At 40.2% G+C, this 27,957-nt stretch overlaps 2 protein-coding genes across 2 annotated transcripts in view; one reads left to right on the top strand and one right to left on the bottom strand.

Moving 5' to 3' along the window:
- Window positions 1–8,320, bottom strand: part of LOC310988493 (tumor necrosis factor receptor superfamily member 14-like) — a 49,607-nt gene extending 41,287 nt beyond the window's left edge. The window contains exons 1-2 of the mRNA XM_083975129.1: window positions 8,312–8,320; window positions 6,157–6,290 (exon numbers count right to left, since the gene is read on the bottom strand). Coding sequence (XP_083831255.1) covers window positions 6,157–6,198 — 42 coding nt within the window. The 5' untranslated portion in view covers window positions 6,199–6,290; window positions 8,312–8,320. The remainder of the gene's footprint in view (window positions 1–6,156; window positions 6,291–8,311) is intronic.
- A 7,464-nt stretch (window positions 8,321–15,784) lies between these two features.
- On the top strand, window positions 15,785–27,386 carry LOC310988929 (tumor necrosis factor receptor superfamily member 14-like; the record flags this gene model as incomplete). The annotated part of the gene is made up of 8 exons (XM_083975739.1): window positions 15,785–15,821; window positions 21,713–21,846; window positions 23,001–23,091; window positions 23,800–23,925; window positions 24,422–24,580; window positions 26,497–26,584; window positions 26,690–26,862; window positions 27,364–27,386. Exons 2-8 carry the CDS (start codon window positions 21,805–21,807, stop codon window positions 27,384–27,386), a joined length of 702 nt encoding a protein of 233 aa, XP_083831865.1. The 5' UTR covers window positions 15,785–15,821; window positions 21,713–21,804.
- Between the last annotated feature and the right edge of the window lie 571 nt (window positions 27,387–27,957).

Genomic DNA, 27,957 nt, shown 5'->3' with positions numbered 1-27,957 from the left:
GGAAAATATCTCCAGTATGCATCTGACCAGTCTACATCGCGTACTGTATCCCACAATGCAATGCTCCCCTGACGTCCTAACAGTAACCAGAGCATAACCAAAGACGGTAGTGTAGCCGTGATCCGTAACTATAGTTTAATAAAATAAAACTTAATGCAGACTGATCGGTTCATTGTAAAATATTTATTTATTTTTTGTAAATGTGGTGATTTCTGTACGTAACGTTAGGCTCCAGAGCCCCGAGGCAGCGCTGCTTACACACAAGAAGCTTCACTTTACATTCAAACAAACTAATGCTACTGCCACAATTGAGATTTCATCAATGAGACCAACATTTATCTCCAGAAAATAATTTAACCAGCCGGTGGTAAACCTCTAAAAACCTGCGGGTAAGTTAATTAGCGACCGTTTTCTCCTCCGGAATGACGTCGTAGTGCTGGCCGGCCGAGCACGTCAGGAGCCGGGCTGCTGCCTCTGTGATGTCCCGGTCGCTGCGGAGCTTCACTTCTCCGAAAAACATCGGAGCACACTTTTAAACAGCCGTCATTTGGATAAACTGGCCGTATATTTGGGGTCTTAACAGTTACTTTCTCGCATGAAAAAATATTAAAACTTAATAAAGTTACATAATTACAGCGCTAGAGCGGGAAATAAAACAGCTTTTAGCCATAGACTGTAAAAAGAATGGACGTAGCGTCCGTGACGTCACCCATTGGTTTTGGGGAGTCGTTTTTGTGACTCAAATATGGCGGCCTGAACAGCGCCATGTTGGATTGGCCGGCCGAGAACCCGCCCACTGGCCTCGAAGCAGCTGTCCACGGAGCTGCTCGGACCTGTCACTCAACGTTTCCGCGCCCTAATTGGCCAGAGTTTTAATCTAATAACAGTAAAACGGTAGAGTTAAAAAAAATTCACCCCCCTCAGAGTGTGTGCGGGGGTAGAAACTATCGGTTGAGACCAAAAAACGTTATGACACCAGGCTTTTAACATGTTTATTGAGGATGTAAAATCGGCGATTTTAACATGGGGGTCTATGGGGAATGCTCCCTTCTGACACCAGCCCCCAGAGGAAGCCGGGGGGATTGCAGTTTTTTGAACGCGGAAGTGAGCTTCACTTCTCAGACCCACAACTGCCCCCTTGCTTTTAGCCTGTTTTACAGCTACTGCTACCGGTTGCCGTGAAATGCATTCTGGGAAACTCGTATACTGCATACTGCGATGATAACGGCGTCGGTCTGCTGAAGTAGTATACTGAATCCCACATTCAGTATGCAGTATACAGTACATATAACGCAGTATGTAGTAGGCAGTACGGTAGTATGCGGTTTCGAAAACATGTAGGATGCGTGCTCACAACCCAAAGCGACGCTGTCGCAACGCGCATTTGGTGCGGCGACGGGGGTTTTGATATGGTGGGAAAGGGCCCAAACGGCTAGGCTCTTTTAATGCTAAAGGTTGCCGACCCCTGCCTAGTCTGTGTGTGAAGTGTTACTCACTGTGTGTGTGGTTGACAAGATGTAAATGTCCCATCAGAAAATGTTCCCTCACTGCAGTTAGAGCACTCAGTGTCTGTGGTGGCTGTTCCTGTACAAACACAAATCACACACATTTTGAAAATTAAAATAGTTAATAATCATGACAGGATCACGTTGTTTATGTGACATTACGCTTGATAAAACAGATCTGATTTCCTCTCAGAAGATTAAAAACACTCATTATTGAAAATTAAAAACATTAAATTGAACATCTCTCTGTTTTAGTTTCCAAAGTGACTGTTCAGTCTTTAACATTTGATGACATGTTCTGCTGCAGCCTTTTTTCTCATAAGAGCAGAACAAGAAGGATTTTAATTCAGAGTAAAGCAGAAATTACATCAGCTTCTTGAACAAATCAAATACTATTATGGTTGATTAAATGTATATTGGTTGTGTTTACATGATGTTGACATGTCCCCACACTGAAATTATGTGGGAGCCATGAATTGGGGTCTCTAAGATTAAGGGTAATTTAGGTGTGGTTTATGATTATTATTTAGTTTGTGTAATCATATTGAGTAGCAGGTCACGTGATAATGGGCAGGAACACTTATATGTTCACCTGCTGCTTTTCTTTAGTTTGAGAGAGAGAGGGTGAGTGTGGGTTGCCGTATTTTTTCTTGACTGCTGTTTTCGTTGATCACTGTGATTACATTAGTTATAGTTTTGTAAATTTTCAGACGTCCGGGCCCAATCTTAGCCTCTCAGCGACTCATCTTGGTTGAAGTCGCTATGAACGATTTAAAGAATTAGTATTGATTCCTTATACAAATATTTTGCGTCAGGTACTTATGCTGATGTACCCCCGACAGTAAACAACTAGATTATCAATCAGTTTCTGTTGTTTCTGTGGTTCCAACAACTTCAACAAATTAACTTTAAATAAAAATCAGATCAATATTTCAAGCCTATTACCAAGCTTCTTATTGATAGTTTTTAATCAGAACCTTTATGTAGCTCAGTAACAATAAAGTTTAGCAGATACCGTAAATAGGCGGAAGCTGTTAAAGGGATAGTTCAACGTTTTGGCAAACTGGCCCATTGCCATAATCGCTATAGTCATAGCAGTAGGTTCGTTACCTTTAATTGTCGGTGTAAGCTATTTTTAGAACGGCGGAGCGGAGCAGCAGGCTGCTCAGAGCTACGCTATGGAGGCTAAAGGAATTTCTTCAAACTCATCAAATACAAAATCCAACAACTCCAAAACGCTTTTGTGGACAAGTTGTGACCTGCACATTCACCATGCTGTGAGATAATAACACAACGTTACGAAACGGAGCCGTAAACAGGGTAAATATACAGAGACTGCTTGCTGAAAAACTGTCCCTGAACGCAACGCGCATCAGCGGTTTTGCATGAATTTACCTCTAAAACGGCTCTGTCTCGTAACGTTCCGCTATTATCTCATAGTGTGGTGAATGTGCCGGTAAAAACTTGTCCACCAGAGCGTTTTGGAGTTTTTGGATTGTGTATTTGATGAGATTGATGAAGGAAACTTCCCATTAGCCTCCGTAGCGTAGCTCTGAGCAGCTCGCGGCTCTGCTCCACCTTTCTAAAAATATCTTGCACCGACAAATAAAGGTAACAAACCTACTGCTATGACTGTAGCGATTAGAGCAATGGGCCAATTTGGAACTACCCCTTTAAAATAAAGATGCTTCAGTGAGATCACAAGTTAAGGTGCTGGCTAATTGAGCCAGCCATATTTAGGCTTGTTGGACATTTCCATTATGATCTTCTACTGCCACTTGAAATTGTAGATTGTTTATATATTTTGCTGTTGGAGAGAATGAAGCATTTGTTTGTTGGAACCTGTTTCTGGACGCTTTGGTCATTTCTTATGCACAGCTTTAAGTACTTAACTGATCAGTGTTATTTATTCAGTAGTGATGGAAAAGTAGCAAAAGACTTGTGTTTCTCTGAAAATGTTTTTGAATGATTACTTACTGTTATTGTGAGAACTGACTGTGACAATTCAGCACAAGTCAGTGCCGGTGCACCCAGAGTCTGAATAGCATTGATGTTTTCTGTTACTGATCTTTCACTTGTTTGTCTTTTTGTTAATGCTGATTGAATTGAGCAGGGCATACGTGTGCTTGTGATGTGTCTTTAAACAATGTTCAAGTGCCAACACCATTGGTGTACAACGGCATCCATGTGGTGCAGACAAAAGTTGCTGTAATTTTGAAGTTACTGCCAATAAAGCTGTCAGATCTATGCTGTGTGTTGCTTTGTGATTTTAACAGAAGATAGGATAACATATTTGAAATGCATTACTATTGTATATATACTTTAACACATAGGGTTTATGTGAAAGTTCACCTTCCCTTTAAAGCAGAAGTAAGCAGAATATTTGTGTTGATATAAGTCTTAAATAGTTATATCTTCCGACAGCAATCACTTATATAGAGTGTTTGGTCTGAAACACGGGTCTGTCAGTCACTCTGCTCTGCTGTAAGCCGAGGAGAAAACTTTCCTTGTATCCTACAGTACAACCTTTATCCAGTGAGGAGAGAGAACGGCATAAAGGGGTGGTCCTCTCTGTGTGTGCAGTGCAGCCAAGGGATGCGCGTGAATGTGGTGACGTAGGGACGAGGGCGGGGACTGCTAACTCCATCGGCTGACAGGAAGTTAGCCAAAACCACCGGATCGCTTACTTCTGCTTTAACTAGGTAAATACATACAGTTTACATCATGGAATGCACTGCCAGAACACAGTACCAAAGAAAAAACAAAACTAGGCTTTAAGAGGCTATTGAAATGTCACCTAATGTTAGAAAGGGCACATGTTAAAGGCACACGAAGAGGGCGTACACATATAAATACATACACATACTCACAGATGTTGATGATTTAGATTGTTGTTACTGTTTTATTTTATTTATTTATTTTCAAGTTGATGAATTAGATTATTATTTCTGTTTCATTTTTTTTTTTTTTTTACCAGATTTGACTCTATTGTTATTATATCTCTGATTATTGCTGCAATGGTTGTTATTATCATTAGTGTAAGCTTCTTTCTATTATTATTATTTGTATTTTTATTTTAACTTTTTTTCTCTCATTTTATGTGATTTTACGGGAAGGAAGATTAAAGATTAAAGATTAGTGGCTGCTGTGCAGCTGCTAATGGGGATCCAATTAAAATAAACAAATAAACAAATATGTGAGAATTCACCTTACATTTAACTGAATAAACACATAAGGTTTATGTGAAAATTCACCTTACCTTTAACTGAATAAACAAATAAAGTTTATGTATATGTTTGCATTGACTGTATTTAATTTATTTACACTGATTCAACATGGTAGAAGCACATTGAATTTAATGGAACCCTCACATTGAATTTGCCTAATAAAATTACATGGAAAAACTTCATGTTTTTGGGTCAATTATTTTTTTGAGTGTATTGTCTTTGTTAGGTACAGTCAACAGTAATAACTAACCAGTATTAGTGGTTTTACTCAGTCAGTTGATGATCCAAACTTTACAAGATAAACAAACTGATTTAACGTCCCCGATCCAAGAGAGACTTAAACTACAACTACAGTTTGACGTTAAAGTCAGAAGAAGAGCACCAACCTTTTCCACTGATGTATTGTCCTGGACGACATGTTGTGTGTTCCCTTGCTGCTAGACAGCTGCTCCCTTTAGGGTCTGTATAGTATCCTTCCAGTGGTTCCCAAACTGTATCAGATGTTGTTGTACATGAACTTTTTATTCTCAGACCAGAACCTGTCAACACAGAGATGGATAGAGACTCTGATTAAATGTCATGGAAAGTTGAGATGACCTTTAGGTACCCCCCACTTTAGAGATGTTTCTGCACTAACTGAGTAAATTTCGCTGACTGACATGAGGCATATTTACCTGAACACTCTGAACAGAAATAACACTGTCTACGTCCAGTTGCCTGATCCATATACGTTCCTTCTGTGCAGGGCTGACAGGCGGTAGTATTTCTGAACTCTGTGCAGTCTGTTTCAACTTTCTTTCCTGATGAAAAGAAAATTAACATTTAATTTAATGCAACATTTCTACTGAAGGACACAGTGTAATTGTGACAAGGTAAAGAGGGCCCGGGCGGGCTTCAAACCCCAGACTCCCGGGTAAGAGTCATGCATGCTAACCACTTGGCCAAAGGGACATCCTCTTGGCCAAGTAGCCAGGGCACATGATCAACTGGAGGCATAGTGACAGGACCCTCGACTGTCACATAATCTTGAGGGTAAAGTCATTTAAAGTTAAGTTTGATTCTCATTTACTACCATCAGATGAAGCCAAACTTAACTAATATATAAATCCACCTTGTAATAAAACTCCTGTCAGAGGCATCGACACATTTCACTTTGATGTAAATTGCACAAACGGTTGATTCTAATGGATAAATACTGTCATTCAGTTCAATCTTACCAGGTGGACACATAGGACAGCATCTGTCATCTATCAGATAATCTGCTAGAGGACATGTCAGTGTCTGTGCTCTTAAGACTGCCACCTGTGAAGAATAAGACAGTGTTTTAGTCAGTGAAGCCTGGTTGAGATGTCGTAGACAAGCAACAGTGTGACATTTACCCTGCTACACAGTGAATACAAGTGATCTGCAATAAACAACTTTACCAACAAAGTAGCAGCTGTCAGATGATTTCTCCTAGATGTCATCTCAAATGGCAGCTTTGTTGTTTTCTTGCTCTGTAGACACCGTGTCACTGAGATCTGGGATGAGGTGAGTTTTAAAACCTGGAGATGAACATCTGGAAACAGAAAGTAGATCATGTAAAATCAGCAGTGACCACTCAACTGGTTCCTGTGGGTCACTGGGATCAGGGCTCTGCTGCTAAACACATCAGCTTCTACTGGTTTGAAACTGTCTCAGCCAATGTTTTATTTTCTGTTGAGAAAGCAGGATCTGCTGCTGCTGTTGGTTTTACAGCTCATTACTCTGATAAAAGTCTGTTCACAGCTCTCTGACTAGTTAAACTTTGTCAGAGCTTGTCAAGTTTTACAACATTACATGAACATGATAAGTTGAAGATAAATCATCTTTTGTGTTTCTCAAAGAAGATTTACAGTGAACAACAACGCTGGGCTTATGAATAAACAAATTGATGATAATTATTGTAGCCCATAAGTTTAACACGTCATACCCAATAATGTTGCAATCGCAAAAACAAAAAAAACACTGTATATGCTCTGTCAGAAGCAGCGGGACAGTTTGGCAGCAGCAGTCAGTTTGACGGCACGGACGTAATTTTAAAGGGGGACACAGGGGACATGTCCCCTGCACTTTTTCCAAAGGCAGGCTTGGTCCCCTGCAGTTTTACCGTCCAAAAACGATGTTACGCTATATTAAACAGAAGCGGGTCAAGCACTAGGACCAAGCGGAAAACAGCCGCTCAAGCTGAAGCCTGTTTCCCTTTAGACCGCCCACAAGCTCATCAATTGGCTCTGTCGTTTCTTGCTAACGTGTGATTGGCCGTCCCTGCTGTCACTCAGACAGATAGGACCGATGCTCATTAATCAGCTGTTTGAACAGAAACAGCACCGCTGAAGCAGTAGCCTACACACAAACCTCCTCCTGCAGGACAGAGATGAACGGCTGCTCCGACTGAGGAGCCGCTCTGGTGTGATACCTGTTCAGGTGATCTCCACAGTGGAAGATTTTTTTTTTTACCACCACGACCTCACAACCCACCGTCAGCCGAACCATGTAATCATAAAGTTATAAAATCGCGTTCACAGCCCACACTGATCGCCAGGTTTTGTGACATGATCAGAGCATGTGACTGATTGTAGTCTACACATACGTGCGTCTGAAGCCTCCATCCACAATGATCACGCTTGTAATCAGTAATTTCTCACAGTTGGAACTCATTTTTATGTCGGTGCTGATAGTTAGAGTAAAACAGCAGCAAAGGAATTCTGAGTTTCTTCATAAACACAAGTAGAACAGCCCCCCCCCCCCCCCCCCGGGAGCCAACTCAGGCCAGCTGTGTCCCCCCCACCTCTGTAATCAAAATTTCGTCCATGTTTGACGGCAGCAGCAAATGTATGCAAAGAATTTCAAAAAACTTGTAGCCTAATAAATCTTTTGTTTGTCTTAATGTAACCTAATTAACTCAGTAATTTTCATGGAGATATCCAAAGGTTAAAATATTTTGCCCTATTAACGTGAGAAAAATAATTAAAGCAGAAGTAAGTGATCCGGTGGTTTTGGCTAACGTCTTGTCAGCCGTTGGAGTTAGCAGTCCCCGCCCTCGTCCCTACGTCACCACATTCACGCGCATCCCTTGGCTGCACACACAGAGAGGACCGCCCCTTTATGCCGTTCTCTCTCCTCATTGGATAAAACTTGTAGGATACAAGGAAAGTTTTCTCCTCGGCTTACAGCAGAGCAGAGTGACTGACAGACCCGTGTTTCAGACCAAACACTCTATATAAGTGATTGCTGTCGGAAGATATAACTATTTAAGACTTATATTAACACAAACATTCTGCTTACTTCTGCTTTAATAGGCGTATGAACTATGTTTTGGTCTTTTTCTAAACTTTCAACGTTGACCCTTTTTGGCTTAAAATTACTGGACTATCACTGAATAACAGCGGACGTGGCAGAGACTTTACAACCAACGAAGAAAACAAGATTGTGCTGAGCAGTTTTATGAACTGACACATTTAAGAAGCGCCGAGAGTTTTCACTTGCGCTATATCAACAAACCGAGATCAGTTATTCATCCTGTAGTTGAACAATTGAATTTCAGTTAGTAGGACTTACCGTCGCTCATACGACACATGCCTTTTGCGTAGGCAGTTTCCTTTATGCAGTATAGGCTACTTCACAGGAGCCTCGGAAATATGGGTTTCACTGGGTAGTTTTGGGAAGGACTGAGAGGTGATATTCAAAATCGTAAGAGGTGCTGATTTCTAGACACAATGAGACACCAGGAGAAGTCTACTCGAGTCCAACTGCTTTATTCCAGTGTATTGTGTTGATATGTCCAGGTGGGAGCTGGTCTGTGGGAAATATAACACGTGGTGGACCACATTATACAGTGAGATAATCTCTATTACTGTATCAAATTTAACATTATGAACAACAGTTTAACTTTTCTATTAGGTCTACTAAGGAAAAGGAACTTACATGTAAACCAGACTGCAGGTTGGCCAAAGGGCACGCTCAGGCACATGGTGCTTTATATATATATGGGCTGACTCTGACACCTCCTCCTCACAGCTGATAGGTCTCAAGACAGCCAGGGGTGGAAAGTAAGTAGGCCTAAGTGAGTGTACTTGGACTTTTTTGAGTAATTTATAAAATCAGTAAGCCTAATTATACGCTACATTTTAAATAGCTTCCGTTATAAAGAACTCTCTCTAGTAAATGGTAGTAGTTCAACTGACAGAGAGATATGCACATTCTTCATTTTCATGTATAAGTTAATGTTTAATCATTATAAACACATTCAGATCAAACATTTTATGATCAACGCCCAAAGTCCAGTGTCATAAAGTAAATGACATTGGCTTGGTAGGTGGAGTCCTGTTGCAGGAAAGTCCCAAACAACAGAGATAGTCAGCACAGCAGACATATCAGCATTCCAGCTGGCGCCAGGCCGCTTACAGAGAGAAAGTAAAAGGAAGAACAATAAGCTTTCATACTCTGTTTGAAATAACATAAAATTAACATTCATTACAACCACAGTAACTGAATATTAAATTGTATTTAATATTCAGTGAGTGGTGACTGTGGTTCAGTAGGTGGAGCAGGTTGTCCAATCAGAGTTACAGCTTCTCTCATTATTAAGTGTCATAGGCTAGAATCCCAAATTGTCCTGATGACTGTTGTTCCATCAGTGTACAAGTATGGTTGTGATGTGAATGTAATATTGGCAAGATTTGTTAAGTGCTTTGTGTAAAGATGAAGTTCATTTACCATCTTCTATCTCCCTCTATCTCGCTCAGAAGCTTTTGAACCCAGTGTCTTTGGTCTGTCCACTGCATTTTACACCTTGCGCTGCTGTGACTATTACTTGCTGCTTGGTTAACTATGTGTCTATCTCTTTTTTCGGATAAAGGTTTTGAACCCCTGTTTGTTTTCTTATTTCTTTGATGTGTTGATGATGTGCTCTGGTCCCGGTTTGTTTTCTTGGTGTCTTATAAGCCCACTAAAACTTGCTCAGTGTTGTGCAAACCAGTTCCCCTATTTACCGTTCCATTTCCTCTATAATGACAGGTCATTTTATATGGGTCAGGACTCTGCTCCCTTTGAGTGTCAATACTGAGAACAGACAACAAAAGACAACCATAATGGCTGCTTTACTGCTGACACCGCACCAATCTACAGTGAATGTTCACTGGATCATCTGAATGCATCCCTTCTCTGCAGGAAAACGTGACTCGGAACTGTCACAGAGAAACAAGAGAACTGAGACTTTCAAGAGGAACATAATACAGCTGTATCATCTGCAAAATATACAAAGCACATCTTCAAAGTGAGTCCCACCCAAAAATAACAAATAAAACAATAAAACTATCTCCACAACTGTATTGTAGTTAAAACTGCTCCCTACTATACCCCAGTGGCAGGAGAGAGTAAAAAATGTGATGGAGAAGATAACAGCACAAGAACACAAGAAGATGGGGCCCTGTAAGCAAATGCTTACATCTACCAATGTGAAATATTGTCAAACTATGCTATCTCAGAACTGTCCAAGTGTATGTGATTTAGAAGAAAGTTTGTTTGCCAAAATGAAGCTAAGCGAAAGTTCAGACAGGAAGACTATCTCTTTAAGCACGCCTCAAAGCCCTTTCCCTGTTTTCCTGCTATCCTCTCGCTCCACCCTCATTCTCATAATTCAGCCAATCACAGTCTGCCATCCTCTTTCCCTTCCACCAATCAGTCATTAGCATCAAATTTAAAAAGTTCTCTCTCTCCTGTCATCCAGCCGTCATTCCTGCAAAACTCTCAGCCCACCTCCACCCCGGCACCACCTCCATCAAGATACAGACTGTCTTAACCTGGATCTTCAACCGAGAAGTTCCCTCATCAGGCGACTTCAAGCTTCCCTACCACCACCAGTGTCTAGGCCCGGGGGGGATATAACTACTTCAGATGCAAGCTTCTCATCCCCAGATCAGTTTACTCAGCTGGTCTACACCCGTGGCCTAAGCGCCAAAGTCTATTTTGTGCACAATAAATGTAATTTCATCTTCATCCTCAAACCTGGCTCTCTTGTCGTAAATGGTCTATCCTGATTGAACTGTTATTTGTTTGACTGTTCAGTTTATACATTTCATGAATAACTTTGGTTATTTCGTATGTATGTAACAGAAAGAAAAATCTGATGCAAACTATATGAGTAAATACATATGAATGCCAATAAATACTTGGTTCAAAAGAATCTCCACACTCCGGGATCTGTCTCATATTCGTTCCCTGAATGATCTGCTTTGCCACATTACAGGGAATGAAGCAGACCCCCACAGGGGATCATAGAGACAGGGCCTACAGGTGGATGCTGGGGAGGTGGTGGGTTTGCAAAACCTCATGGGCAGCAAGGCAGTAGCAGCAGCAGTGAAAGGCAGAGGCAGCAGCAGAGTAGCAGCAGAAGCTTATAGCTTTTATGTGAGATTTTTTAATGTGAGTTTTTATGTTGGTGTTTGTATGTCTAACTGTTTGGAGCCCAAACTAATGACAATTTTCTGTCCTTGTGATAGACAATACATTTTTTTGAATTGAATTGAATTGAAGCATAGCCAGGGATGAGCAGGTAAGCTGGGGGATTTAAAGCAGAAGTAAGTGGAATATTTGTGTTAATATAAGTCTTAAATAGTTGTATCTTCCGACAGCAATCACTTATATAGAGTGTTTGGTCTGAAACACGAGTCTGTCAGTCACTCTGCTCTGCTGTAAGCCGAGGAGAAAACTATCCTTGTATCCTACAAGTTTTATCCAATGAGGAGAGAGAACGGCATAAAGGGGCGGTCCTCTCTGTGTGTGCAGCCAAGGGATGCGTGTGAATGTGGTGACGTAGGGACGAGAGCGGGGACTGCTAACTCCATCGGCTGACAGAAAGTTAGCCAAAACGACCGGATCGCTTACTTCTGCTTTAAAGAATATAATTTACAAGGAAAACCATGTCCATGTTTAAATGAATAAAATGTTTCAAAACAGCAGACTGCGGTTCAGGTGCGCCAGAATTTAATGTACTACTTTTTTTTACTGATATTATAGATCATGCTTTAGCTACATTCAGAATAAGTTCATTACTTTTCATCCAGTCAGTTACTTTAATTTTAACTTTTAACTTTAATTCAATATCTACATTTAAATCGTTAATATTTGTCAGAAAATGTGCCTTTTTAACACTAAATCAAAATCATTCACAAATATTGTGTACAAGAGAGGCCCAAGACAACTCCCTTGAGGTAGGCTACTCCTTGTTTCAAACAACTCAGAGCAGCTTCTAAATGAAATATGAGTCCATCATTTAGACACATTTAGGGCATTTTGATCATCACATTTCCACAGACACGACTCGCTGTCATCATTTCATCGATTTATAGACCTAATATTTAAAGTTTGAATTCAGTGGGGAAGCTTCCCGTCTTCTTCTTTGATGTGGTGCATTTGTGTGGCAGCGTTATAGCGCCACGCCAACTCCACACAGGCCTGGCACAATACTTGTTGTAGAGAATGGTTTCTGGCGCAACTTCACCAATCCACAAGGTGCATGGAGAGTGAAAACAACGTGGAGAGCATTCAAAGGGGCTCCAGCAACACTTGTAATGGAAAAACAACTTTATTCATTATTATTCATTATTCAACTGTATTCATCTTCAGGGTCATGATGACCCTGATGAAGGCTAGAGCCGAAACACGTCAGTCTAATAAAGTTGTTTTTCCATTACAAGTGTTGCTGGAGCCCCTTTGAATGCTCTCTACTTGTTGTGATAAGTAACTACAGGTTGCCGTAGTGACGTCCCGACGTGGCGTATACATAGACTGTAAAAAGAATGGACGTAGCGTCCGTGACGTCACCCATTGGTTTGGGGGAGTCTGTTTTGTGCCGCTACTACGGGGGTTTGAGCCGCGCCATGTTGGATTCTACATGCCATATTTGGAGCGGTGCGGCCGTTGGCCGGCCGAGAGCCCGCCCACTGGCCTCGTAGCAGCGGTCGCCGGACCTGTCACTCAACGGTTCTGCGCCCTAATTGGCCAGAACTTTAAACCTAATAACAGTAAAACGGTAGAGTTTAAAAAAAATTCACCCCCCTCAGAGTGTGTGCGGGGGTAGAAACTATCGGTTGAGACCAAAAAAATGAAATGTACCAGGCTGTAAATATGTTTTTTTAAGCTGTAAAATCGGCTATTTTAACATGGGGCTCAATTGGAGTTGCTCCCTTCTGGAGCCAGCCCCCAGCGACAGCCGGGGGGATTGCAGCTTTTTGAACGCGGAAGTGAGCTTCACTCCTCAGACCGACAACTGCCCCCTTGGGCGTATATGAGGACTTTGTTTGTACGTGCCTGTGTTATGCTCAGTTAGCAGTAGCAACTCAAATCAGTGAATAAACCAGCTCATTATCAACATGACGGTTTGGTTCCTCCTTTTATTATCATCGACACATGACAGTCATTCTGGTGCAGCTCTTTTAATAAGAACAGAGCAAGATATAATTTTACTACACTACTGATTGCTTGATTAAGTGCTGAAATAATCAAAATTGTATTAGCTTCAGTACTTTATCCAAATTTCTGAACATTAGATATTCATGCTAAGTTGCTAGATGGATCATCAATCAATTTGATTAATCTAAAAGCAGAAGTAAGTGATCAGGTCGTTTTGGCTAACTTCTTGTCAACTGATGGAGTTAGCAGTCCTCGCCCTCGTCTCTACGTCACCACATTCACGCGCATCCCTTTCAAAGACATTTTTCGTAAATTTCTAACATAGTGTAAATAAAGTACACTTTAATAAAGTATAGGCTACTAATAGTATACCACAAATTATATAACAATAAGTTTACTTTATACAAATACACTTCATTACGACTAAATCATTATTTTAAAATGAGTGTACTTTTTTAAAGTGCTCTACTATAATAGTTAAATACGCTTATGTCAAAGATATTTTTAGTACATTTCTAACATAGTGTAAATTAAAGCAGAAGTGAGTGGTCCGGTCGTTTTCGCTAATGCTGCGTTCCAGGCAGGCTTTTGAAATCGTAAATTACAGCTTCAAGTCACAACTTACGACTTTGTAGCGTTCCAGGCAACCCACTCGTGTTTTTCCGACCTGTTTTACCGGTGAAAGTCACTATAACGGCCACTCGTAACTTCCGACCGGTGAACTCGTACCAGATCGAACTGGTACCACTTCACGGTCGGAAAAATACGAGTTTCCTTGAACGCACCATAACAGTCCTCGTCGCTACGTCACCACATTCACGGCGTTCCTTGGCTGCACACACAGCCCTGCATGCCATTCTCTCTCCTCATTGGATAAAAACTGTAGGATACGATAAATGTTTTCTCTTCGGCTCAGAGCAGAGCAGAGGGACTGACAGACCCGTGTTTCAGACCAAACACTCTATGTAAGTGATTGCTGTCGGAAGATATAACTATTTAAGACTTATATTAACACAAATATATCACTTACTTCTGCTTTAAAGCAGAAGTGATATGCTCTGAGCCGAGGAGAAAACTTTTATCGTATCCTACAGTTTTTATCCAATGAGGAGAGAGAACGGCATGCAGGGCTGTGTGTGCAGCCAAGGGACGCCGTGAATGTGGTGACGTAGGGACGAGGACTGTTATGGTGCGTTCAAGGCAACCCGTAACTCGTGTTTTTCCGACCTGTGAAGTCATACCAGTTCAATCTGGTACGAGTTCACGGGTCAGAAGTTACGAGTGGTCGTTATAGTGACTTTCACAGGTAAAACAGGTCGGAAAAACACGAGTGGGTTGCCTGGAACGCTACAAAGTCGTAAGTTGTGACTTGAAGCTGTAATTTACGGTTTCAAAAGCCTGCCTGGAACGCAGCATTAGCCAAAATGACCGGATCGCTTACTTCTGCTTTAAGTACACTTTAATAAAGTATATTAAAAGTGTATTGAAATTTACTGGAAAATAAGTGTAATTTATTTTAGTAGTACACTTTAATATTACTCAAAAGTAACTTCTAAATAATATACTTTTTCACAGTTTACTATTATAATATTTATGATAATTTAAATAAAGTGTATTTTAGATAATTATATTGAGATTATACTTTAAGTATAAAAAATAGTATATTTATTTTTAGTAGGCTACATTAAAGTTCAATTTCATTACAACTTTTTTTAAAGTATAATGTTTTCTAAATATAATATTAACATACTTTTAAATAAGTACATAGATTGAAATTGTACTTTAAATAAACTTCATAGACTTAAATTATATTTTAGATATACTTACTTCCTTATATTACTTTTTTACCTGGGAGGATCTGCTGCTGTAGGTTTTACAGTTCATTGCACAGATCAAAGTATAGCCTAATGTGTGTGAGAGCAAGTTTTACAACATGGACATGATAAGATTTCCAAGAAGATTTTCACTGCCATGACACAGTTGTACTTTCAGGGTTGCCAACTTTCTGAAATGAAAATAAGGGACAGGGGGCACTGGATGGGGGTGGGAGGGATAGCCTAAATATATAATTTTATTTTTTTTTAATCATTATTTTATTACAAAACAGTTATAAGCTGAACACTATCGAACAAGAGGGTGTCTTCTCTGATCTTGAACTCTATTGAAGTGTGTATATATAGATTTAATTTTTTTCCATCCTGTCAGAAGCCGAAGCTGCTTAGCAGTTGAACAGCAGCAAGAGTAAAACCAGAGCGATAGATCTCGCTCTGACTAAAACATATTCAGAACCGTCTTTATTATTTAAACTAGTCAACAGCACTCTGATTGGCTGAACTGAGGAAAGGCGGCGACATCAAAACCTGTCGCCACTCTAATATCTTTTTTTGTTGTTGTTATCGCTCTACACAGCCCTACATATATCAAAGATATTCTAACCGTCTTTGCATAATATATGACAGCCCTAGAGCATAGGGGGTGACACCAAAGATAAACTGTCTTTGGTGACACTACTGCGCATGCTTTATGGGCCGCATAACGCGGAAGTGAACCCGGAAGGTAGAAACATTTGGCGTATGCGTTAATATAATACATCCATGGTATGCGCCAGGCCGCCATTCTCGATCCGGAATCCAAGATGTCTCGTATATAAGCGACGGTAAGTCGTTCCTGAAAACTGAAATCCACACACTGTTAATGTGTTATCTGCAGGATAAAGAACTGCTATCAGTATGTTGTTATAGCGCAGGTCAGAAATGAGCCGTCATTTGTCTTCGCGGAGTCAAGCCATCCGCACCAACAGTAGTGCGGCCGTGTCATTCCGATTCGTTAGTCCACTGATGTCAAGCTAGTCAGTTACCGCTACCGAGTGACATAACTTCCGGTTTTCAAAATACAACATAAAACACGACTGCTCATTTTCATAATAACGCGGCGTGCTGGCAACTTGAAATAATAATTTTAAACTTTAAAAATCCCTACCAAACCAACGGTACATGCTACAGTTTTGTAACTTTCACCAAAATGTCGCCCCAAAACTTTTGTCCACTTATTACAAATTATCAAGTCCATCACTGTTCTTTTAAAAAAAAAAACTGTACTAGCACAATTTTTGCTCAATTGTCACCAAACTTGCTGGAGAGAGCATCTTCAGACTGTCCTCCACAAAACGTGTTTTTCAGATTTTTGATTTATCAAAAATTGAGTCTACAGTGCATGAAAACGTTTGACTGTAAACAGTACTTTATTTAGTATTATCATCATTTACGGTAATATGAACTATGTGTATATTTTTCATAACAACTTGCAACTGCCTAATGACCCCTAATCTGTGTATAACCCAAGAGAGAGTGAGAGAGAGAGAACACTTCATCAGTACACACGCACACACCGGGTATTTAAATCATGTATACCGTATACTTTTTATTAAAGCAGAAGTAAGCGATCCGGTCGTTTTGGCTAACTTCCTGTCAGCAGATGGAGTTAGCAGTCCCCGCCCTCGTCCCTACGTCACCACATTCACGCGCATCCCTTGGCTGCACACACAGAGAGGACTGCCCCTTTATGCCGTTCTCTCTCCTCATTGGATAAAGGTTGTAGGATACAAGGAAAGTTTTCTCCTCGGCTTGCAGCAGAGCAGAGTGACTGACAGACCCGTGTTTCAGACCAAACACTCTATATAAGTGATTGCTGTCGGAAGATATAACTATTTAAGACTTATATTAACACAAACATTCACCTTACTTCTGCTTTAAGGGCCGGGCAGCATCAGCTACAATGACCCTATTGTTTTCCTCAATGTTCTTTCTTTCTTTCTTTCTTTCTTTCTTTCTTTCTTTCTTTCTTTCTTTCTTTCTTTCTTTCTTTCTTCTTACGAGGAAATCCTACTTCCCATGAATAAAAAGACCATGTTTAGGCTTAATTTCTCAAAAATGATACAGTAAAATTGTTTGACAATGACTGAGGGAGTAGTCAGGATGGTCCTGAGGGCAACTGTACCAACCATTGTCAGAAATTATGGGTCAAAGTGATGTTACTGTACAGTAAAAATTAAGTATAAGACATTTTATTCTGAGCAAAAAAGACAACTTTGAGGCTCAATTTCTCAAAAATGATACAGTAAAAATTAAGTATTGGAGTAAAAAAAATAACACGCACGCACGCACTATTTTTTTGGTTTTTCCTTTTGTGTTTCAAAACAAATAAACAGACCCATTTTTCCGATTTTGTTTTGAAACAGAAAAACGAAAGAACGAAGGGTAGGCTACACGGATTTTTCCACAACAGTCATTTCCGTCACTTTGGAGGTGATGGAAATGACGATGCCATTGTTTTTATATACTGTATAGACCCCTTCACAGATTGTAAACATCCGGGTGGGCGGGGCTTAGCTGGAGGCAAGACATCTGAAACGCCGTAGCTTGTAAACGCTGGTTAGCATGTTTTAACGGACTGTTTTTTCAAGAATGGACGAGGAAAAGTCATATTTTAGTGAATATGTTAGTACACCCACCCTCAGAGACCGTGAGTGTTATTTTAAAAAGTTGACTCCAGACCGTCATATGCACCGTAAACTCTCAAATAAAAGCTGAGTCTCAAACAGACGCCGGGCCGGGTCTATCTCTATTTTCTGCTAAAGTAGTTCTTGTAAATGTAGTAAGTTAAACCCCTGAAAGCCCATGATCGCCTGTTTGAGCCCTTTCTAAGCTGCTTCAGTCCTGCTACAGTTTTAAAAGACCCGACCTGGTCAGATCCGCAGGTGTTGAAGCCTGGACCCGATGCGGCCCCGGACTCACATCACGAGCATTAACTCTGGACCGGACAGCAGCAAAAAAAAAGAAAAAAAGAAGCCGGTGGTCCGCCGATCCGAGCTATTAAATGTTTTCAACCTGAACCGGGTACGTCCGGTCGTGTTGTTCGGTCCGGCCCGTTGAGACCTCGGACTGACACGAGAGAGCCGGGGGCTAAGGTTATACAGTCTGTGGGCGGAGCAACACGTTTATTTACAAGAAGTTTAATCAGTGCTTGTAAATGAATGCTGCTCTGGATCCAACTCTTTCCTTCTATTTTTACTCTTTTAAACAGAACCTATTATATATTTTCCATGTTTGCTGAGCATAACATTTGTTCAAAATGAATTTAAAACCTGTCCCGTACACAGTAGACGCCTGTCTAAACAGATGCTGGGTCAGTTGTTTTGCCTCCATTGAACGTCTTGACGTCACAGTGAAGTAGGCCGCGAAGGGGGCTTCTTAGGAGAGTCGAGAGAGACAAGATATAAAAAAGACATTAATGAACTCTGCTCATTCTGTAAACAGGCTCCAGAAGATTTTCAACATCTTTTCTGGTCATGTCCTCATCTGCAATCCTTTTGGAAAAATGTAACTACTTTTATCCGTCAACATTTCGACAAAAACTTTGCTTTGGACTATCAAAATGTATTGTTTGGTTTCTTTTCAGTCACGGCTTCCCAATTAAACCAATATTATATAATTAATTTGATATTATTTTTAGCCAAAGCTCATATTCACAACCGCAAATTTACAAATCAAATACTTTGCACTCACCGTTTCAAAAACAAAATCAAACAATACATCAACCTAATTAGTCAATCTGAAAATAAGAAAGCCATAAAGACCATAGAACTATATTCTCTCTGTTTCCACGTTTTTGAATAGACCTTTTTTTGCCTAACATAAAATGTACTTATCCTTTGTCTTCTTCTGCCTGTCATGATACTATGTAACTGAACCTGTTGACATTATTTCATTTTTATTTGTAACCCCCTCATCCCTCATTTCACAATGTACATCCCAACTAATAATTCTTCAATAAAAAAAATAAAAATAAAAAAAAAGAGTCGAGAGAGACGGGTTTGGGAGGGAGGTAGAGGGGGGTAATGACACACAGGATATGAGAGTATCAGAGTAAAAAAAATAACGCACGCACGCACACACAAACAAACACACACACACCTTGATTGATCGGCTTTGTATCATCGTCTTATTTTGAAAACCGGAAGTTATCTCGCTCGGGCGCACTTGTTGGTGTGGATGGCTTGACTTCGCGAAGACGAGTTGAATGCAGTGCTCTCGTAGCGTCTTTTGTTCAGTAAGTTTTTGTCTGCTTTTTGTTCCACCCGTACAGTGTGTCCTCCACTTCTCTGGTCGTGTCTCAGTCGGTAACAGAGCAGGAGTTAGTCTTCAGCTGCTTCTGACAGAAATAATAATGAAGGAAGTTTAAATCTTTATAAACAGTTCAGAATCAGCGATCAGAAAACAGACGACGCCCTGTGATTGGGCAGTATCCAGCGTAGTTTAAGTTTCCTCAGTGACCTGGTTCTGTTGGTAATTTGACAAAGTCAGAACATTTCAAATCTGTAACTGTCAAGGTACTTTCAGTTTCCATAGGTCAGGCGCTTGGTCGCACGGGGAGCGTGCTTCTCCTGTTGTGTGTGTGTGTGTGTGTGTGTGTGTGTGTGTGTGTGTGTGTGTGTGTGTGTGTGTGTGTGTGTGTGTGTGTGTAATAGTAACCTTATAGACAAGTGGTACATAAATCCCTATTTTAATTAAATGTAGGCCTACTATCATGTGTTGTAAGATTTTGGTGTGTTTGATAAAAAGAACACATGTCCCTTGGGGTCTCAGTCATTTCCACCACACGCCACAAAATGTAACTTTAGGGATGTTTTTTAAAGGTGTACAGAAAAGAAAATTGAATTTGAGCCCACTCTGGATCATAAAATTAGTGTAATAACTCATCTTTCAGACGATGTAGGCCAAACTTTGTGCAAAATTCTATTTTTGAGTAAATCCGGGATGAAAGTGTGTATTTTTTTTTTCGCATTGGATAATGCAGGCGCACGGATTATGCGTCAGCCTGTACACGATTCATCAGCCACTGACATTGGATCCGTCATCTGTCATTCAAACGTCTGAGACACGCACACACACACGGAGCTCGGGCTCGCCCCAAGCTTTGAATATCCCGCCCGCTCGATAACGACCAATGAAATTCGTTTGCCTTACTCGGGTAAACTCGTGTTGCAGCTCGTAACAACTCGGCGCGAGTCGCGCGACAAACAGGACAAACGGCCATTTCTGTACACCTTTAAAGGTCTTTACTTGTAATTACTCTAACAGTCATTGTTAGGAGAGCACATGGCTGGAGAGCAGAATTAGCTCCCGTGAAGGAACTGAAAGTAGAGAAAATCAACGTTTACATGACACTTGAAAAAACAGAATTATGTTATAGTCCGTGAACCGTGGTCCGTGACCAGCAGCATGTGGTGTGTTGCGAGTGTTACTGTTACTGTGTGTGATGTATCATGCAGCTACAGGGGTAGCGGTGGGGAGAGGAGGGGATGGGAGGGTTACACCGGGCCATAGGTGCCGGCCGTATCGTTGTAATAACGCAGAAATCCTTTAGGGGGCGACAGAAGTTACGCACTATAGCTTGAAGACACCCAGATAATGCGATTGGAATTCGATTTTCTCCGTCATGTATCTTAGTCGGAGTATAACTGGACAATGCATGTGAGAGAGAGAGAGAGAGAGAGAGAGCCCGTATCCTATTCTCAGCGCGAATCCAGCCCAGACTGACACGTTTGGTCCATGGATGTATATATTAACGGTCTGGTCGGGAACTGCAGTTGAGAATTTATTATTAAGCTTACTAAGTTGAAACAAAAAAAACAGAAGTTTTTCGGTTTAGGAATTAAATATGGGAAAACGAAAAAAATTAATTTTAAAATTTGGTTCCTGTGAATTACTTTTTCTCATTTTCGAAAAGGTAATCAGCTTGCTTTCTTCTCCAAGATGTTGACGCACGACGCAGGCTGATCGCAGTCTCCCCTGGATGCCGTGTCAAGTTGCATTGACTCGTCATCCCAGGGGAGAAAGCAAGCTGATCACTTACCCACAGGTTTTTAAAGATTTACCGTCGGCTGGTTTAATTCTTTTTTGGAGATAAATGAACTCGGTGTTGAAATCTAACAACTGGCAGCGACATTAGTTTGTTTGAATGAAGCAGCGCGAGCATCGGCGGGCGTGCTTCTCCGCAGTCAGTTAGGTTAACATGGGCACGATCAGAAACTGCTTCCACTCCAGGGCGTAAAGCCCTTTTCACATAGGACGCAGTGAGCGCAGGCTATGCACAGCTTACCGTTGTGTGCCGCTCTCGCGCGTAGCGCCAAGGGTGAGCCGGGCTCAACTTGAGCACAGCGTTCCGTAACGACACCTCCCCGTGTCCAATAGGAGGAGAGGAGTTAAAACTCTCCCAATTGAGCCCCAACGGTTTTGTGAACTTACTCCCTCCCTCTCTTTCTGTTTGCTGCTATTCCTCTCCTGAGAGAAACTAACAGCGGGATTTTCTTAGACTTATTTGTCAGATACACAGGGCAACGGTATTACATTGGCCGAAACTGTTCAGTTCCTGTTTCAAACAGAACAGAAACAGATGTTTTAGCAACAGAGCTTTAACCAGATCCCTGTGGCCCACAGGAACCAGGTGGTCACTGCTGAATTATCATGATCTTCTTTCTGCTTCCAGATGTTCTCCTCCAGGTTTTACAACTCACCTCATCCCAGGTCTCAGTGACATGATGTCTTCAGAGCAAGAAAACAGTAAAGCTGCCATTTAAGATGACATCTAGTAGAACTCATCTGACATCTGCTACTTTGCTGGTAAAGTTGTTTATTAGAGAGAGAGAGAGAGAGAGAGAGAGAGAGAGAGAGAGAGAGAAACGTGATGAACTGTTAAAAGTATTTCTGGGGGAAGATCCACTTTATAAAGTTAGCTGCACAATATGTGACACTCTGCCATGATACTAGAGAAACGCACAGATGCTGATCAGAACCATAATTGCTAATTTGCTATAATATAATATTGTTGTTTTATTTATTTATTTTGTATTATCATCATTTACGGTAATATGAACTATGTGTATGTATATATATTTTTCATTATAACAACTTGCAACTGCCTAATGACCCCTAATCTGTGTATAACCCAAAAGAGAGTGAGAGAGAGAGAGAACACTTCATCAGTACACACGCACACACCGGGTATTTAAATGTATACTGTATACCGTATACTTCTTTCTTTCTTTCTTTCTTTCTTTCTTTCTTTCTTTCTTTCTTTCTTTCTTTCTTCTTACGAGGAAATCCTACTTCCCATGCATAATCAGTGAAAAAAACTTCACAATCAATCAAAACTGCACTCCGAAGTGAGAAGAGAGAGATCTTGTGAGATCTGTCTTTTGTTATCATCAAGTGTGTGGTCTCCTAATCTGTGAAGGTTTGAGGAATCCAGTAGTGTGTACCCCCCCATTAGTTAACTTTGACTGGCTTAGTTTACTTTGAAAATTCATAACAAATCAACAATACAGCTTTGGAACTAAAATTGCCTGGCCCTGACCATTGCTAAATAAAATGTATTTCATTTCATTTGTATATATTTGATTCTGTGAGTTGTATTTGTTTTGTTTCATATGTCTTTGGCAACATAGTTCTCATAACATTCATGTCAATAAAGCAAATTTGAATTGAAGAGAGAGATCTGGAGGTGTGGCTTGGAGTAAAGTCTGAGGAAAGGGGCTTGTACTTTTTTTTTTTTAAGTGGCTTTTTGCCTTTATTTGATAACACGCAGTAGAGATAGACAGGAAAGGGGGAGGCAGAGAGAATAAATTATTTCCGCCACCTATATATTTTAGAATCTCTTCATGACTCAACTCTTCTGAGCACACTGCTTCTGCTAACACTTAAATTTCAATTTGTAATTGTTTTATTTCATGTTTGAGTTGTGCAGTGATCTGAAAAACTGTCTAATTCTTCACAGATACTCATTTTGAGATTCTTCAGAGGAAGTCTGTCCTGTCATCCAGCAGAGTACCTGATAGGAAGTGAATGTTGCCCTATGTGTCCACCTGGTAAGATCCAACCAAGCAATAAAATGACATTTCTCTTATTGTACATTAAATCTTTGTTTGCTACTGGATGTCAACCATATTTAAAGGGACAACGAGGAGTTTTGGAAAAGCGAAGCGTTTTCACACTACATTTATGAGCCTCCGCGCGCACCGTAAAATTCTTTGACCGGCGCAAGACAGACTCATATTTTCATTCATCAATAATTAAAGTCAGAGGTTCAAAGAGGTTCACATACCGTCGTAGTTCCGACCATAAACGGCGATTTGGCAGCGTTATTCTCATGACTCGCCACGAAGGAAACGCTGGTCGGCTCGACCAGCATTTCCACCACCACTAATATTAACTAAATAACGATAGAGACAGAACGATATATTTATCGAAAATGGGCCCATTAACAAGTGTGGGTAGCGGAGATTCATCCACATTAACGTGAGACTTTTTTATAACCGAATAGAAACTCCTCGTTGTCCCTTTAAAGTCAGAAGTTTACAAATACGTAACCAAATTAAATGAATTAACCCATTTTTGTTCAATTCCTGATATTTAATTCTAATAATAATTTCACACTCTCTGGTGAAATACTCTTCACAAGTGACTTCATCCAATGTTAGTAATTGAAATGAAAATGTAGCAGAGAACTTCAACTAACATTACCCTCATATCACACACTTTCATGTCATATAAATTGACTATTTTTTTCCCAACAGGAGGCCGTGTTAAAACAGATTGCACAGAATTCAGAAGTACTTCGTGCCTTCCCTGTTTAGAAGGAACATACATGAATCATCCAACTGGACTTAAACAATGTTTTTCATGTGCAAGTTGTGAGGAAGGTAAATCTGTTAATCATCTCATTGTTAGAAGAAAGTTCCTTGAAGTTGATTTGAAATCAGTCAGTCGGAATATTACTGCAAGTCCCACAGTGTTTGAGATTGCTTTGACAAAGTCACTGTCAAGATGCAGAAACGTTGAATATTGTATAGAGTTAAATGCATATTGGTGATTTTACATGGATAATACTACTGAACTATTGTAAGACCAGTGAAAACAGAGACTATTTTTTACAGTGACAAGACATTCCTTAAGGCCAACTGGGTATTTTAGTTGTTTTGTTTTTTTCATTTTGCAGACAAGCTGTTAAAAATCAGCTGAAACTGCAGTGTCTCTACTTTAGTCTTTTAATTTATTTTTACAGCAATAATCAAGTGATTTTGTAATTAGTGGGACTTTCAGTAATGACAGAATTAAACTCAGAAGTCACTGTACCATCAGTCATTTTCCTTTTCTATATTCGTATCATATGTGTAACCTCTCTGTGTGTGTTCACAGGACTGGGTCTGAAAAATAAAAATTGGTGTTCAGCAACATCAAATACAGTTTGTGAACCACTGGAAGGATTCTACTGCACAGATCCTGGTGCTATAAACAACTGCCTGGCAGCAGAGAAACATAAAAGTTGTAAACGAGGACAATACATCAGTGAAAGAGGTTGGTCTGGTAGTTTTAAGGTCCCGTATTTTACACTTTGACTGAACTGTTGATATAGCATTAGAAAGATGTTTGTTTACCACAAGAATCTGGACATCCCTGTTCATATCTGGATAATTTCTGATAATCTCACTGCACCATATCCGGAGCATGTATGTAGTCATAGTTTGAAATGTCTGAGCAGTGTGCAACTATAAGTTCACATTCTGTGATATTTGTGTAGTATTAGTTTTACATCTCCTCTCAGGCCTCTCTCTGGATCTCTAGTAACAACAGGATGATGTGCTAATCTGCTGTACTGGTTTGAAAACATAATGCTGATGGTGAAATAAGGTGTTTGATGGCACAGCTCACATTTCAGTTGTTGATTTCCCTTTTCACTGATATCTAATTATTACTGCAGTTTGTTGCTGATCAGAGAGGTTTTAGCATGTCTGAGAGGCACACAGTCACTCATCTTCTGTATCCAGTTAGGAAAGTTGATAGAGGCAAACATTTAAAGATGTTAAAATACTTTAGATTATTTAAAGGGATAGTTCACCCAAAATAGAAATTTCACTCATTATCTACTCACCCTCATGTCGACTAAGGGCTGGGAGAAGTTTCAGAGTTATCTGTGGCTTCTCTGAGTTACAGGGGGTCTCAGCGTAGCAGTGCATGTCCATATAATGGTTGCAAATGGATTCCAACTGTCTTCGTAACAAAAAGACACACCAAAAAACATCCAAATACCTCCATGCTGCTCGTATGTAATGTCCGTCTTGTATTGAAGCAAAAAAAAAAAAAATTAAATAAGTCTATTTCAAGCTTGATTTGTAGCAGAAGCTTCTCAGAGCTCCTCTTCCCGGTTCGTCATATTTGGACGAACCGGGAAGAGGGCAGACCCTGGTTTGTCCAAATATGACGAACCGGGAAGAGGAGCTTCGAGAAGCTTCCGCTACAAACAAGCTTGAAAAATAGACTTATTTAATTTTTTATTTATTTTTTGCTTCAATACAAGACGGACATTACATACGAGCAGCATGGAGGTATTTGGATGTTGGACTATGAAACTTCTCCCAGCCCTTAGTCGACATGAGGGTGAGTAGATAATGAGTGAAATTTCTATTTTGGGTGAACTATCCATTTAAATTATTGATCATCCATCCATCATTTTAGCACAAATATCTAATCTTTAAATATTTGGATAAAGTACTGAAGCTAATAACATTTTGATTATTTCAGCACTTAAAGGGACAACGAGGAGTTTCTATTTGGTTATAAAAAAGTCTCACGTTAATGTGGATGTATCTCCGCCCATTTTCGATAAATATATCGTTTTGTCTCTATGGTTATTTTGTTATTTTAATTAATGGTGGAAATGCTGGGCGAGCCGACCAGCATTTCCTTACTTTCGGTTTCGCGGACGCTCATGAGAATAACACCGCCGTATTGCCGTTTATGGTCGGGACTATGACGGTAACTGAACCTATTTGAACCTCTGACTTTAATTCTTGATGAATGAAAACATGAGTCTGTCTTGCGCCAGTCAAAGAATTCTACGGTGTGCGCGGAGGCTCATAAATGTAGTGTGAAAACACTTCGCTTTTCCAAAACTCCTCGTTGTCCCTTTAATATAGCAATCAGTAGTAGAGTAAAAATATATCTTGCTTTGTTTTTATGAGAAAAGAACTGCACCAGAATGTCTAACACTTGTTTACATGCACAGCTAATTCGGGCTATGCTGATAGCTCGATTTGAGTGTCTCGCTGGACTTCTGTCCTTGTCCCAGTTTACATGCAACAGAGAAAATCAAATAACTGACAGTGTCCTCCTCCTCAACATAGGTGGCGATATGCGTTGTTTGAGCGGGTTAATACGGACCCCTGTCCATTTGATTACAAGTTTCAACATGTGTGTTATTTGTGTTTGTACAGGAACAGCCTCCACAGACACTGAGTGCACTAACTGCAGTGAGGGAACATTTTCTGATGGGACATTTACATCTTGTCGACCACACACACAGTAAGTGACACTTCACATCACACACAGACACAAGGTTTCCAACAGCTGCAGTGGATTTGTAGTTTATTTATATTTTCCTGTAAAAATGTCTCTCTGTCATTCCAGATGTGGATCAGAAGGTCAGACAATAAAACCAGGAACAGCGGAAAGTGATGCTGAATGTGGAGAAGAGGAGAAGAGTTCAAATTTGCTAGTGATTGTGGGCGTCATTATACCTGTGCTGTGTGTTTTAGGATTCATTGGATTAGGATTTCTAGTTTACAAGAAACATAAAACAGGTAAGTCAAAGAAAATGCTATAGTCTAATGGATGATTCTGTCAAATTATGATGTTGATTAAGATGTTTTTCATTGAATTTGTTTTCACAGGAAATGGAAATACACCAGGAGAGGTATGTTTGTTACTGTCTTTTAGAAGCTATACTGAATGTATATGTGGACTAGTAGATGATAATACTTGGTTTATTTCAGTAACTCAGTTATTTCATCTATTTATTATGATTTTACCAAAAAGAGGAAGACATCTGGTGAATCAGATACACACATGGAATGAATGCTCATAATCTTCCTCATGTTCTCTGTCACTGACTGAGCTGACGTCACTCGTGAATCTAAATAACTGAACCAGAGGTTTCTGCTTTAAATGAACATGTTTCTCTCCTCAGTAGGCTATAACAGACAACATTGAAACACAGAGTACAGTATCTGTTTCTTTGCAGAGTAAATGCGCTCCAGGATCCATGTATAATCTAGTAAGATGCTGACACATTGTCTTTGCAGGGCTTCTTGTGACTGACCAGTGACCATGATCCAGACACACACAGACGTGTATCAGTCTCTCTACCAGCAGCATTTCTGTGTTTACTGCTGAAGGACAGTCGGCAGAAAACTGTGACCAACACAGGAACAGAGAGTTGAACAGTGATGCAGTTTCTTAATTACTTCATTCTTTGATTTAACTTTTATAGCTACATGAGCTACATGTGAGGAATATTGAGTTAATTTACTAACTGGAGCTCATAAGAGATCAACTGTGTGGAGAAGACTGACCTTTTGACTCAGGACTCCTGATGGATCATCATGGAGATGGACTTGTATAATAATGGACTGTGGACCAAACTCACAAGACAAAACAGGTGGATCAGTCCGATGTCAATCAGTGCTGGTGCTGGTTCACCACAGTGCTTCATCTGCAAAGACTTAAGGACCAAGCTGAACACATTGCTCTTCTCAGTGCTCTGAAATAATCTGAGTTTGATAGATTGTTCCTGTCACAGACACTTGATTAGACTGTGGCTAATTTGTATTGTTTATTTTACATTTTCAGATCTGTTTCTCCTTGTGCCTCTTGTTTTGCTCTAGTTGCTGTTGATA

This window comes from Trachurus trachurus, assembly GCF_905171665.1.
Source record: "Trachurus trachurus genome assembly, chromosome: 7".
Lineage (NCBI taxonomy): Eukaryota > Metazoa > Chordata > Actinopteri > Carangiformes > Carangidae > Trachurus > Trachurus trachurus.
Note: the sequence above shows the minus strand (reverse complement) of the source record. Positions and strands in the feature narration are given on the sequence as shown.